This window comes from Lithobates pipiens, unplaced genomic scaffold, assembly GCF_037356315.1.
Source record: "Lithobates pipiens isolate NorthernLeopardFrog02 unplaced genomic scaffold, aLitPip1_a1.2 Scaffold_19, whole genome shotgun sequence".
NCBI classification, from domain to species: Eukaryota; Metazoa; Chordata; class Amphibia; order Anura; family Ranidae; genus Lithobates; species Lithobates pipiens.
Window position 1 is genome coordinate 143,387,773 of NW_027507764.1, and position 16,230 is coordinate 143,404,002.

At 37.9% G+C, this 16,230-nt stretch overlaps 1 protein-coding gene across 3 annotated transcripts in view; it reads left to right on the plus strand.

Annotated features, from left to right (window-relative positions):
* The window catches only part of CREB5 (cAMP responsive element binding protein 5), a 612,896-nt gene that overhangs the window by 557,393 nt on the left and 39,273 nt on the right, over positions 1–16,230 (plus strand). For all 3 annotated transcript variants that reach the window (XM_077491353.1, XM_077491354.1, XM_077491355.1), the window contains one exon: positions 15,196–15,522. In XM_077491353.1, coding sequence (XP_077347479.1) covers positions 15,196–15,522 — 327 coding nt within the window. The remainder of the gene's footprint in view (positions 1–15,195; positions 15,523–16,230) is intronic.

Genomic DNA, 16,230 nt, shown 5'->3' on the forward strand with positions numbered 1-16,230 from the left:
TAAAAGTATGAGATATAAACCCTTGTCATTAATAGGGAGAGTAAATGCGTTAAAAATGTTCATTTTGCCAAAATTGACATATATGTTCCAAATGATCCCAATAAAAGTTCCGCAGGAGTTCTTCACGAAACTTAAAACTCTAACTTTAAAATACATATGGGGACGTAGGAATCCCAGGATCTCTTATGCGACTCTGGAAAGGGGGAAAGTAGGAGGAGGATTAGCAGCCCCAAACTTTAGAAGATACTATCAGGCAGCAGTAATCTCACGAGTGGTGGATTGGGTGTATGATAAAGGGGATAAAGGGTGGGTAAATATAGAGAAAATACAAAGTGGAGTTAATCTAGGAAAGAGGATCTGGATACCAAGGGATTTTCGCGATTTGGGGAGGAGCACTAATCCACTAACTACTAATTTGTTTAAAACATGGGATAAAGTGGGCGAATCAAATCACTGGCAGTACAACTCACCTTTAATTTCTTTATTAGACACAAGTTTTTTTAAACCAGGGAAGGAGGAATTTGTTTACTTCACTAGATGGGCAAAAAAAGATGATATTTTACTGAAAGATGTGATGAACGGGGACAGATTTTGCACTTTAGGAGAAATAAGACAAAGATGGGGAAGTAGGAATTTAGATAGCTGGAGATATGCACAAATTAAACACTTTGTTCAGACTTTGCCTAAGCCACTCCGAGGGACAGGAGATCTCAGACCAATGGAGAGAATGCTCTCGGATTCGAGCTGCAAGAAAAAAAGTATGTCCAAAATCTATAAAATCTTACAGGAGGAAGAGGACCCAGGGGAACCACTATACCTGAAAAAATGGGAAGAAGAGTTGGGCACCGTGGGGGATAAGGAACGTAGAAAGAAGATCTTAAGAATAGCAGGTACAATATCTAGGGACAATATGTCATTAGAAATGTCATTTAAATTAATGGCAAGATGGTATGTTGTCCCACAAAGAGCCCATAAGAGGAGAGCAGGTATATCAGCACTATGTTGGCGGGGCTGCGATAAGGTGGGAACCTTTGCACACATATGGTGGGAGTGTGGAAAGATTGGCCCATACTGGGAGAAAATTATAGAAAATATTTTCCGAATAACAGGGGAAGAGGTAAAGAAGGAACCATGGACATGCCTGTTTCACGACACTGACAAAACACTGGGGGAATATAAAAACTCATTGACCCCCCACTTACTGATTGCAGCAAAAAGCCTGATCCCAAAGAGATGGGGCACTCCTGAACCCCCATCTATGAGGGAATGGTTAGGCAAAATAGAGTGGGTAAGATCAATGGAGGAATCAATATCTAGAAGAGGGGACCAAGTGGAATCCTACCTCAGTAAGTGGGAAAAATGGCTGGAGTATAAGAAAACAAGGGAATATCTCAGAATGAGTGGATCCGAGGGGAAATGAGGGGGGGAGCGCGGGGGAGAGTTGGAGAGAGAGAGAGGGGAGGGAGGGAGCGGGTCTGGGAGGGGGGCCGGGGATAGATACGAAAATGGAATGGGTAGTATATTTTTTTTTTGTAATATACTTCTTCTTTGAAACCTTAATAAAATAAACAAAGAATTAAACAGAGGAAGTGTTAAAAAAAAAAAAAAAAAAAAAAAAAGGGGTCTGCATGTGATGTGAAAATAGCACTGCCAATAGGCAAAATGGTGGCGATAAGAAGAAGGAACTAAGGTAACAAGGGCGCAAAGTTGGCCACAATTTGATGAAGAGAGACCATGGCGTGCTGTATACTGATGCAAAAAAAAAAAAAAGAAAAAAAAAAAAAAAAAAGAAGACAGGCCAGCAAATGCTGAACCATGTTCCAGAAGGGGTGATTAGTGGGCAGCTCCAGTATATATAGAGGAGGATACCTCTATCTCCCATGCATCACCAACAGCGATCGAAACTAGTGGGATAGATGGCATGGAGCACATCCAGGGTCATGTACCAGAAAAGGAGGATTTTATACGTGTTCTCTTTATATAGTGTGCAGAGTGAGCTCTTTGCCACCTGGGACCAGATCACCTGCCACTGTTCTATAGGAATTTTCTTCATTGAGGGCTTTCTCCCACCTAGCCATATAGGTGTGTTTGCCTTGTGTTTCTAAAGGGTAGGTATTTTGTATTTTGTAAATGTTGGAGATTAGGCCCTTCTGGGCAGAGCCTGCTAGAATTAGGTTTTCAAATGTGGTTGGGGGGGCGGGTATTGCAAGCTAGGAGCTATGGATAGGGCGTAGTGGCGTATCTGCAAGTAACTGTAAAACACCTGGCGATCGAATCTGGTCTGAAGTTCAGCAAAGGGCAATAACATGCATGATCTAGGGTCCACTAGGTTCCCAAAGTGAAAAAGATTTTGTGATGTTCACGGGTATGACATTTGGTGGGTGAGGCTATCTGGCACCTTGGGGTTGCAGACAAACGAGGTAAGAAGTGATCTCTCTGAAGACAGCCCATGTGGGTGCGAGAGTTTGCGCCAAAGCCACTGAAGTTGGGACATGGATCCTGAAGTAAATTATTTGGATGGTCGGGGCAAGGCAAATTTTTTCAATGTCCGTTCATTTGTTGTGGGATCGTTGGGTGAACCACGAAGCTATTACATGAAGCTGGGTCACCTGGTAATATTTAATGAGGTTGGGAAATGCGAGGCCTCAGTCAGAGCGCGTCACCATTAGCACCGATTGGGGTATTCTTTGCCTTTTGTAGTTCCAGGTATATTGAAATAGGTCAGATTGAAGTTTTCTTAAGTGTTTATAGGGGACAGGTATGGGCAGTGTTTGAAGGAGGTACAGTAGCTTTGGGAGGATCGTCATTTTGACTGAGGCAACTCCAAATTTAACACACCTGCTCTCCGTTCACACCTGAGAGCTTGTAACATTAACGAGTCCCATGACACCGGGGAGGGAAAATGGCTAATTGGGCCCAATTTGGAAACTTTTCACTTAAGGGTGTACTCACTTATTTTGTTGCCAGCAGTTTAAACATTAAAGGCTGTGTGTTGCGTTATTTTGACAGAAAATTTACACGGTTATACAAGCTGTACACTCACTATATATATATATATATATATATATATATATATATATAAAATATTTCATTTTATATAATTAAATGTATTTTATATATATTTTTATATTTTTTATATATTTATATATAATTAAATGTTTTTTTTTTAATGGAAGCAGTCTAAGTACCTGAATTTGACCTGGTAGTAGCCTCTTGCAGTCCTTGTAAAGCAGAACTGCAGTTTAAGAAAGACAAAAACTGTTTTAGGTACCAGCCAGTTTATGTGCTGACAAGAAGCATGCTAATATGAAGAGAAAGGCTACATTCACATGGCCACACAACAGCAGGTAAGGGCAGCTACTGGCGAGGATCAGCAGATTCTTGCTGGTGGTATGAAACACCGCCTGCACACTCTGTGTGCTACCAGCAGCACCTGTCAATGGCAACTGTCAGATTTGCACTCAAATCAATGGTTAGCACCATCACTGTTTGCATCAGTTACATGTGACTAGAGCCTCTGGCTGACCCTAGACACAGATAGCGTGTGTCCAGGGTCAGCGTTTCTGTGGAGTTCTGGACATACACATACACATATGGCCAGTTTGTATGCAGCCATAGTAAAAGGAAAATCTTCATTTTGGTGCTGCAGGAAGTGTTGGTTCCATTTAAATAACATGCATATTGCTGCAAATCAATAGACAGGAAGGTCGACCCAGTAGATTATTAAAAACGTGTGTGGCTGTGTTTAAATGACTGGTGTCTAGTTTTTGGAACTTTTTCAATCTCATCCTGGACTACTGCCTGAAAGGGGATTTCACCAGTGCTAGTGTTTTGTTATGTTTTGTGTTGCTAACTAAAGTGTTGTATTAGGAAGCCATTAGCTTCCCCACCAATCAAAAATGAACTGGAGAGATTGAAAATTCCACAAGGTGAAATCTAGCTTTTTAATGGAATGTACCATTTGACTGGGGACATTATTTTTTTTTCTGCTTTAGCATTGTCAAGGCAAGGAACACATTACATTTATTTCTTGCCAATGCAATGCAATGTAAGTAACTTAGTGACTTTTTTAAAGATTTTATTACATTTTTTTTCCAAAATTCAAACCTACAAATTACACACAGTATGAGCCAAGAAAGCAGACATAAAAAATGTAATCTATCACTTTTTCATATAGTCCCAGCGTGACTTGAAATAAACCAAAGCACATTCACTCTCTACATCACCACATATTTTTTTCTTCTCACTTAAATAAAACAGATTTTTACAATTAAAACAAATAAAGTCAATTCCCTTGCTAGTACGCTAAAGGCAAACAGTTTACTTTATCCTTGATGGGTTTTGCGAGTTATAAACAAAGAAAGCAATTGATCTCACAAAATGAAAACGCTTTAAGAGTTTTGTAAATGCATTTAATGATCAGTATCAACCCATTTATAATTGTATTATTATTTATTTCATTTTTATTTTATTATATTTTATATTACAATATATGTTGGATATGCAGCATATTTTTTCTAAAAATGGCCTTTGCTATCACTGCTAAAATGGTTTGGTTGTTTTTTGGCTATTTCAATATTTTATTTATGTATGTATTTATTTATTTTACTAAAAATGTTTTCAAAACGTGTGTATTATTGCTTACATGTGTAAAGCCTGTAATATTGCAATATGTAATATGTATGTATTTATTTATTTTAGTAAAAATGTTTGAAAAATGTATGTAATATTACTTATATGTGTAAAGCCTGTAATATTTGAGTTTTAGTAAAATTAATGTATAATCATCTGGGATGTATAGCTACATAGCTACCAATAATATAAATTCCTTAAAAATTAGCAGTTCCCCTCTTGTGGTGCAAAGATTAGCCGATATTTCTGTAATTATGTTACTTTATTTGTACCTAATTAACTAACAATCATGAGATGTCATATAAATACATGTGGTTGTCAGAGTAGGCTTTTAAATGTATTCTACAAATGTGGGTGTTCTGTAGGTCATGGTCATGTTTCATATGAACCATTGTGCTATTTTTGCCCCATCCAGCCCTCTGCCATTCCCATCCCCCTTAAGGTCACCCCATCCCCGACTCCCACCACATTTGTTTAAGAAATATTGAGTTTTTCATCTGACTTCTGGCTTGTCACATGGGCTGATTGACTAGAGGCTAGGAGTAGAGGCAGTTAGACTTGGCAAAGTGAATATTGGTAAGCAAGGTGAGCCTGGGTTCATTGAATGCCCATTCATGTTTTAGGGAAATTACAATTACAAGTTCACCTTTATCACTAACATTCACTTTGCAAACTGAACATTCAAATTTCAGTCTGTATTCCTTTAGTAAATGATCCCCATTGTTTGGGCACATATTTAATGTATACTATTTATCAACCAATATTCAGCATGTCAAGAGCAGTTGTTTATTTTCAAGTATTGCATATTTACAAAGATATTTTTGGCGCTTATTCAAAAAATGTAGCAAATAAAAAAAGTGTAGTAAGTTTATTTTTTCAAAAGAGTTTTGAAGAAGTATACCATTTCCAATCTGTTGGCATGCCTTTTGTCACCAAATAATTCAGAGTATATTCTCTCTTCTGGTTTACAAAAGGATAAAGAATAGATTGCAGCTGAGTGGCTGTAGCACTATCGGGACTGGGAGAGGTAGATAGGAAATTTTTTTAACACAATTTAGATCCAAGTCAGCTGGACCACCCTTCCACTGGGGAAAGAGAATTGGGAGTTTCTATGCTACACAGTCCTAATTCAAATCACCCCCCTTTGACTGAAACCAGCTGCACATTAGTTTTTCTTTCTGTGTTATTCTTGGTATGCTAGAGTTTAATATATGTTGACATGGCTGTTTATTTCAGATATACTTCTATTGTCATTACATGAAGCCCTGAACCACTTTAGCATGAGACAACATGTGTTTTATGTAGTAAAATAACCGTTTTGTTTATTCCTTAGATTAGAAAAGTTGAAATAGGACCACAAATAGGCTGTTGACACCTCTGTGCTTTATATGTTTTATGTTTATGTTTTATATAAAGTAACATTCATTTCAATAGAAGATGCACTTGTCGGAAGTGCAGCAAGTAGAATTAGTAAAGGACACCACACTAAAACACAGAGATGAGAATTTTCTTTAAGAATTCAGTAGAAATATGGTCATGACTGTTAACCTACCTGGCGGTATGATTATTTCAGATTTTAGGTGCTGAAAGCGGTACCATTATTTTGCATGGAAATTTGGCATTTTATATTGTAGGCCTGTAATTCTTTAAAATAATTCACTTAAATCCATTGAAACAAGAGTCTAAGCCCTTGTACACACAATCGGAGATTCTGACGGAATGTGTCCGATCGGAGCGTTTTGTCGGATATTCCGACTGTGTGTGGTCTGCATCGGACTGTTTCCGTCGGAATATCCGTCGGACCAAATTTTCCAACTTGCCGGAAATATTTTCCGACAAAATGCTCCAATCGGACATACTCCGATCATGTGTAGAGAATTCCGATCGGACCAAGTGCCACGCATGCTCAGATCAAATTCCTACATCAAAGCTATTGGCTACTAGCCTGAACGTAGTCCCATCGTAACACGTTCTGAACGATCGGATTTTCCGACAACTTTGCCCAACCGTGTGTATGCAACAGTTTCGGACAAGATCCGTCGGACAAAATCCGACGGACAAAATCCGACGGATTTGGTTGTCGGAATCTCCGACCGTGTGTACAAAGGCTAATAGACATCCCGGGTATGATAAAATTTGAAATATGAAATCATAAATTATATTATAATATAATATATATAATAAAATAACTATAAATAATTATAGCAAATAATAATATCATAATAATAAAAATTATTCAATAATGTAATCAAATCAAAAGCACAGAAATGTGCTGAGTTGTCATTACTTTTAGTGTTTAATGATGAATTTCTCCACAAATTACTATCGCTCAATTCTGCGAGTGATTCTAATTTATTATCGCTGTTTTCTAGCTGGTCTATAACCACTTTTGATGTAATCGGACATTTTTTGGTTGCTATGGACAATCTCCAGTTTCCTGGCATAAAGAACAGTATGTATAATATAAAACTGCATGCAGGACACTGGACAAACCACTAGGGACAAAGGGGATGTGTAATTATTTGATACAGTACTGTAATCGGTAAGATTACAGTATACTGTATCTATACTGTGTTTTTAGAATTTGGCATCGAACTCCATCCCTGTGCGTTGCAATGCTCGCAGGGAACGAACGGAGCTCTGCGCTGTCACAGATCAAGCAAGACACGGCGGCTCGCTGATCACAGCAGGGAGACATCGCTGGATCCAGGGGACAAGGTAAGTAACCCCCTCCATGGATCCAGGGAATACCACTTATGGTAATTAAATCTCACTCCGAGCAAGACTCGGGAATACTGCCAGGGAGGTTAAAGATGTACACCACCTGACATATTAAATTATACCTTTTTTAGACATTACATCTCTGTGCCTCTTAACTTGCATATGGTTACATCATAGTTTGTAAATTGCTTAATGGCTGGGATACAGTACAGTAAACTGACTTACCAGCACCAGCAAACTTGAATCCACAGTTGGCACCAGGATTTGAGTTACTGAAGTAACTAGGTAAGCTCATATTAAAGGAAAGCGGGGCCTAATGCCCCATACACATGATCAGAAATTCCGTCAGCAAAAACTTGGATGTTTTTTTCGACGGAATTCCGCTCAAGCTTGCCTTGTATACACACGGTCACAGAAAAGTTCTCTGAACTGTTGACCGTCAAGAATGTGGTGATGTACAACACTATGACGAGCCAAGAAAATTAAGTTCTATGCTTCCGAGCATGTGTGGAATTGTTTGCGAACATGTGTGCGTCCCAATTGCATACAGACGAATGCATTTTCAGATAGGATATTTTTCCGACTGAAAAATAGAGAACCTGCTCTTTTTCTAAATGTAATTTTGCCAGTAAAAGTCCAATGGAGCATACACACGGTCGGAATTTCTGACCCAAAGGTCACATACGACTTTTGCTGGCAGAATTTCTGATCGTGTTTATGGGGCATAAGAGTTTGGAGGATCCCTTATATAAAGTTGTTTAGGTATTTAAGGGATCACTAAACCCACTGTAGCAAATTCATATGGAATTTCAGGAGATCTAATATTAGAAGCAATAATCTCTAGCACACGTGAAAAAAAAATCCTAAATACAATTTTTGTTGCTGTTATATTCTACAGTCATGTGACATAAAGTAATTTCTCCCAGAAGTTGAAATTTCCTCTTTAGTCTTATAATAGAATGGCAGTGATGCCTCCTATAGGATCAGCTTCCAATCACACTCACTCCACTTGAGATCCACCCCTCAAGCCTCAGCAGTGTGTATCACTTGGGCAGCTTGTCTCTATAAATCATTAAAGCTGAAGCCACCCCGAAATCACTCACAGATGATCATGTGGGCAGAGAATAGGGCAGTGGGAGCAGATACAGATGCCCCTGGAGCCTCCCCTCATGCTAATGAAAAGAATCATGTGGGGCAGCTTGCAGAGGAAAACGGAGGATGTAAAAAGCTACCGCTCGGGGAACTGGTGTAGCATGTGGATATACAAGTCTTAACAGCGCTAGTGGAATATATATTAAATGTGTAAACACAATTAAAGTGCAATAAACAAATACTGAATTGTGAATAATACAGTGAAAGTAAAGTGCCAGGTGCTTCCAACGGCAATTCAAGTATCCAGGTTTGAAAGGGAGTTTCAGAGAAAATGCTCACAGAATACACTCCCCTCTTATGACCCCACTCACAAGAGCTTATGGACCCTCAGCTTTGCAGTCCAGGGGTCAAAAAACGCTTAATGGAGTCACGGTCTATGGATCTAAGGTCAGAGGGGCTCCCACAAACAATTTGCATACGGGCCAAAGAGGATGATATATGTTTAAAAAAAGAGAGGAAAAATCATATAGTAAAGTACTGCTGGAAATGGGTAACTGTGCATTATCAAAATGCCAGCCACAAGACGGCTTGAGAAAACAGACATCAGTGTGTTCCGGGTTCGCATCTGCAGTGTGCGTTCCATGGATACCGGAAGTTGCGTCACTGGTACGTAAAAACAGAAGATGCTGCTGCTTGTGTCTCCTCTATGAGATTCAGCCTTTCTTTTTATCCTAATAGTCATTGTAACCAGAAACTGAAAGTGATGGGAAATCCAAAACCTTGAGCTGTTTTCATAAAACAAATAGGGAAAAAATCTTCCAAGGGAGACACTTGCGCTGGTGACAGCTGATGGGGTTTAGCTCACTTTGCAAAGATTCCATCTCTCTCTTCTATGTCTCTGGTAAAGGAAGTAAAGTGAAATCTCTTCATTGGGACACATGTCAAAAATTTGACAAGTGCATTCCCTACTTTATCTAAAATGAAAAAAATATCTTTAGCTATACTTTATTCTTTGTACATTTAGTGATTACTACCTATTGGTTCCATCTTTCTTGATAGTTTTATGCTGCATATTTCATATAAACCAGATGCATTGAATGCATGGCTTGCCACATGAACATAAACGAACAGTTAGCAGATTTCCACCTTAAAGAATGAAGAATTAACTGCTTATTTTTCAGATTTGTGGTTGAAGTGATGATTTAAACATGTTCTGTTTTTAATATGTCAGTGCTGAAGTTCACAGTATTTTCTGTGGAAAGGTTTTTGGTTCCTTTTGTTTCCTTATGATAACCTGTGTGATTGTTCATAACAATAGGTAAACGCCTCCATTGTTTTGTAAAAGCTCTATCTAGCCAACAAGTATAATGTCATATAATCCACTCTTTTCTTTATTGCAAGCTTTATTGCTTTTGAGGTGTATATGTCTTCGGGTAGTAAACTGCATCTTAACTTAATATGTATTGGAAAGGCAGCGCATACTCACTAATACAACTACATGCAGACCTTAATGTGTCCCTCTATGGTCATTTCATGTGTTGGCAGGTATGGTGGTCTCCAATGCTGGTAGTTAAAGTAATTTAATATTACAAAAGAGAATATCTAACCACTATAATTATGCTGAAAAGCAACACAAGACTCTTATATTTTGGCAGAGTGTATCAATGCAATTTGAGGTCATTATTTTAACATAATATTGAACATATGGAGCATGTTGAGAGATCAGCAATCAGTCACTTTACAGATTAGGATTTTCCAGGCCCCCGGTTCACATTCAGGTTACGTTTTATAAACACAGACTGTTTAGAATGCAAGTACAGTAGTCATCTCATTAAGGGGCTCTCCAGTTTATTGTGGATAGATTGCTGCGACTCCCTCACTAGATTTTAGCATTGAGTAATAAATCTCTTGATTGAATTGCTGGAGCTGCCATTACATGAAACATAAAAAAAACACAGCACTGCAAAATGATTAAGGAAAATGGTTTAGTGCAGATTGTAGTAAGCAAATATATTTGCAGTTATTGTAAACATGTAACTTTATACTTGGTCAGATCACATAAGAGGCTCCATCTATAGTCACAACACAACACAAACAAAACAGTTTGCTGATTTGGAGAATTTGTGGCTCTTATATTGATTTGCAAAAGAGAACCTTGCAAGTCTGTTAATAGAGATCCTTATGGCAATTGAACGATATAACTAACCGGTAAGCCACATTTCAACTTTGATTGTGTCTTTAAATCTTTCACTTTTTTTAATCAGCAAAGCCTTTATCAGCCACAAAAGAGTGATGAAATATACTGCCCCACTAGTATGGATTTATTTACATTGCATAGGACACACTTAACTAATGGCTGAACTTTTTATTGTGATTTCTAAACATTTTTATGATAAACCTATTACGTTAATATTGAAATCAATTTCTGTCCATTTTCAGTAGAATGTATTTAGTAGGGTTAAGTGCTTGTAGCAAGGAAGATTTGAAAAAATTGTCTGCATTTTCTTTACATAGTTTAAAGTGGTGTTATCTTGTATTGGTCTGCTCGCTTGTTTTTTTTATAATAATGCCTTATTTCACTTGCCGCAGGTTTACTTACATGTACCTAATTGTGAGAAGTGGTTATACTATGGTTATGGCTGAAGCTGTATGCCATAACCCCAGTATATATTTTTTTTCAGCCGGCGATGCTCTTTCATCTAAAAGCAATCCTAGCAGCTGATTAGCTAGAGAGGCTCTCCGGTGCAATCGGGGTATCTGATCCAGCGGTGCAGCTGGTTTATCATAGAGCTGGCTGAGAACCGGAAAGTCCCTGGCCATCTCTATGATCTAGGAGGCTGTCACTTTCGGGTTAGGGCAGATGCTTTTTTTTTTTTTTTTTTTTTTTGGAAAGCATGAGATATTTCTTTTTTATTTATCTCATGCTTTCCAGGGTGGAGGAGAGATCTGGGATTTTATAGACCCCAGATGTCTTCATAAAGGGGACCTGTCATATCTTATTTCTTCCACAAGGGATGATTACATTTCTTGTTATAGGAATAAAAGTAATCAAATACTGTGGGACAGTGTAAAAAAAAAAATAATAATAAAATAAATCATAATAATAACAAGAGTCTCCGTTCCCCATGTTCGCATGGAGAAGTGAACGCATATGTAGGTTGCACATGCATATGTAAACGGTGTTTGCACCACACATGTGAGGTATTGTCGCAAACGTTCTAGCGAGAGCAATAATTATACTGCAAGTCCTCCTCTTTAACTCTAAACTGGTAACCTGTAAAAAAAATGTAAAGCATCGCCTGTTGATATTTTTAAGTATTGTAGTGTGTCATCATTCCACAAGCAAAAGTGTGAGATGTTAGGTATCTATTTACTCAGTGTAACGTCATCTTTTTTGTTGTGTTCCAAAGACCGCTGCCCAAATACCCTGTGAAACAATTGCAACAACCACAATTTTATTCTCTAGGGCCTCTGCTTAATATATATATATATATATATATATATATATATATATATATATATATATATATATATATATATATATATATAAAATGTTTGGGGTTCTAAATAGTATTCTAGCAAATAGCAGATTTTTACTTGTAAACAAAAAGTGTCAGAATAGTCCTGGTCTTCAATAGGTTAAAATAAAAATGGCAGAAAAAGCTTACTAACCTACAGCCTACCGTAGACTCATACTTCCAAATATCACATACTTCTGGTGGTTGGTCCCATCCTCATCTGGAGGGTGAAACAGTGAACCTTCACACTAAACCTAATAAATGCTTAAAGTGTTTCTAAAGGCACACTTTTTTTTTTTACAACTAAAGGCAAAACTTTTTTGGGGGTTTAGATAGAGTAGAAATTGATTAAAACACCTATTGGGTTTTCAATGCTGTCTGTGCTACCGTTAGCGAGATTTGCCCTCTCTATTTGTCCTGTGTACCATTGAAAAAAAAAAATACCACATTTTGGGTTGTTCCCAGAAAAGTAATAGAGGGGAAATCTTCCAGTGGGGACACTAAATGTCCAACTGGAAAAAAAAAAATACCACATTTTGGGTTGTTCCCAGAAAAGTAATAGAGGGGAAATCTTCCAGTGGGGACACTAAATGTCCGACTGGATCAGAGCATTTTCAATGTACGTCTTTGATATGCTGATGTAATTATTGTCAACATAGTAAAGAATAATAATGCTATAATTTTCAGAAAAAATACGTTATTGTCATAAAAATGCGACCTTGCTGTAATTTATAAAGCAACGAGGAAGGAAGGGAGTGACCTGATTAGTAAAATGTTATTTCAATACATGTTTCGTTTGAACTTCTGATTGCGTGTACACACGACTGGACTTTCCATCAGAATAAACTCTGACGGTCTTTACGATGGAGTAGTGACCGAATGGACTTGCCTACACATGATCACACAAAAGACCGTTTGTTTCAAATGCGATGATGTACAACGGGACTAGAAAAGGAAGTTCAATAGCCAGTAACCAATAGCTGCCCTTGCAACGTATTTGGTCCGTCGGACTAGCATACAGATTAATTGTTTTCCCGATAGGAATTTATTCCGTTGGAAAGATTTAAAACATGTTTTATTTCTAGGTCCGTCAGACTTTTTGAAAAGAAAAAGTCTGCTGAAGCCCACATACTATTGGAATATCTGATGAAATGATTCCGCCTGATCTTTTTTAGCGGAAAGTCCGGTTGTATGTACGTGACATAATGAATAATATTCATCCAGCAATTTTCTGAAACATTAAATAAAATTGATCAGAAGGCAAATCAACATTCTACCCACCCAAATCGAATGTGAATCAATAGGGGGTTGATTTACTAAAGGGCAAAATGGCTGTGCACTTTGCAGGGGAAATTGCACTTTGCACAGGAGAAAATGGTGAAGTTTTAATTTTCAAAGAATATCAAATCATGTGCAAGGAAAATTAAAAAAAACTATATTTTTGCTTACACACAATTTCATAGTGAAAGTCTGTAGAACTTCACTTCATTCACTAAGTTCTTCAGCAACTTTCAAAGTGCAACTTCACTTGCGAAGTGAACAGCCTTTCTGCCTTTAGTAAATCAACCTCAGTGTGTACACTGCTTGCCACCCTAACATCCAGTGAACCCAAACATTGATTTCCATCCAACCTACAGTGTAGAGGATTCATACACAATGCAGTTATCACACACATTATATGACTGCCAAGCATTAACAGCTCTTTAAAATAAACACGTGTTAAACGTAACAACAAAAGCTGACACTAGAATACATAATAGCATACACCTATTGCTGCTTACCCTGCATATATCATTATCAGTCTTTTAGTATGTTCCAGCAGTCTCAAAGCCTGGGGTGAATAATCGTCACGTTCTGACCTGAACCTCTAGAAACCACCCCCTCACAATGCAATTCATTAGCTTCTAGTCATTAGAGAGGTTCAAAACAGTGAACTTAGAGATGTGAGGGGCATGGCAGAGCTCCAACCTTTGCCAATTTATGATGTTTCCCAGGCTTTAAAGCTCTCAAGGTACTCTAAAAGATTAACAAAGATAAATATGGACACTTTTTTTATTGTCTGCTTTTATATTTTGGTATCGGGTTTTATTGGGGAGTCTGTCTACATTTTTACATCCAGCAATTTTCTGAAACATTAAATAAAATTGATCAGAAGGCAAATCAACATTCTACCCACCCAACTCGAACTTGAATCAATGGGGGGTTGATTTACTAAAGGGCAAAAAGGCTGTCCACTTGCAGGGGAAATTGCACTTTGCACAGGAAAAAATGTTGACGTTTTAATTTTCAAAGAATATTAAATCATGTGCAAGGAAAATAAAAGAAAAACAATATTTTTGCTTACACACAATTTGATAGTGAAAGTCTGTAGAACTTCACTTCATTCACTAAGTTCTTCAGCAACTTTCAAAGTGCAACTTCATTTGCGAACACAGGTTTAAAATGTTGTTTTTTGTACATTATATGCAAAGAATACAAGGTGGTTATCTATTGGCATTCCATAAATAGGTACCTTCATTTATGGGATTTTTTTAGGCTACTATTTTAGTTAAGGGTGGTAAAAAAAAGTGAATGCAGAGTGACTATGCAAGGACAATATGGAGATATGTGTAGTATTATTTATTGGTGCATAATAGGTTACAATTTTTTATAAATATTTGTTTTCAGCTGCTCTGCTTTTTGCTTATTTGCATCTAAGGTTATTCCTGTTAGTATTCAGCACAGAAAAAGCTGGGAAGCCCTTCCCTGCTCCCCTATAATCCTATAATCACATGTTTATTTGAGTCCTAGAGGCGGTGCTTCTACTAAGGACAGGGAACCCCGTAATGTACAGCACAGCTTGAAAAAGGGAAAAACAAATTTAAGCATGTAAATAATCACTTTAGCTAAGAATTTTCTCCTATGGCTTAAAATACGTCACTACAGAGCAAAACTTCTTCTGCAGATCTGACTACAATAGATTCAAATTGGATGAATTATAATAGATCATTTCTATTTGCTTCTCCAATGCTTTATTATAAAAGCAAGTTTTTGTTATTTTGCTGTTAACATTTTCTTAACTGTTCATTTACAATACCTACCCTGAAAAATAGATTTTATATGTATTGCTTCTAATGCACAGGTCAGTGTCTTCCATTTTTTGTAAAGTCATAGTAACAATATATACAGTACATATATGTTGTTTTATGGTATTTGTTACAATTTTTATAGAATATAATTATTTTTTTTCTAGAGATTAAAGGCAGCTTTATCCCATCATCCTGGAACCATATCTAATGGGAATATGAACTCTATGGGACACATGATGGACATGATGAACTCCCGACAGGAACAGACACAACATCATCATATGCACTCACATCCACATCAGCATCAGAACTTGTCACAACATCATCCGTATCCTCATCAGCAGCACCAGCACCCCACACATCATCCTCACTCCCAGCCCCATCATCAACAAGGTCATCCGCACCACCACTCACATTCACATCTGCACCAACATCCATCACATCATCAGACGTCACCACATGCTCCCCTGCACAGTGGTGGACAAGCACAGGTAGGTGCCAATTATGTATACTAGAATTCTTGAATATGTACTAGTGTAATAGTGTTTGTTCTTCTGGCTCTTTAGTCAATATTTGGTGGAAATTGAAAATCGTAATGAAACAGGGTCCTACTGCCTGGGTAAAATACACACTATATTATCAAAAGTATTGGGACATCTGCCTTTACATGTACATGAACTTTAGTGGCATCCCAGTCTTAGTCTGTAGTGTTCAATATTAAGTTGGCCCACCCTTTGCAGCTATAACAGCTTCAACTCTTCTGGGAAGGCTGTCCACAAGGTTTAGGAGTGTGTCTATGGGAATGTTTGACCATTCTTCCAGAAGGGCATTTGTGAGATCAGGCACTGATGTGGACGAGAAGGCCTCACTTGCAGTCTCCGCTCTAATTAATCCCAAAGGTGTTCTATCGGGTTGAGGACTCTGTGAAGGCCAGACAAGTTCCTCCACCCCAAACTCGCTCATTCCATGTCTCTATGGACCTTTTTGGGCACTCAGTCATGTTGGAACAGGAAGGGGCCATCCCCAAACTATTTCCACAAAGTTGAGAGCATGACATTTTCCAAAATGTCATGGTATGCTGATGCCCTAAGAGTTCCCTTCACTGGAACTAAGGGGCCAAGCTAATCCCCCCTCCACCAAATTATACAGCCCAGTGCACAAAGCAAGGTCCATAAAGACATGGATGAGCGAGTTTGAGG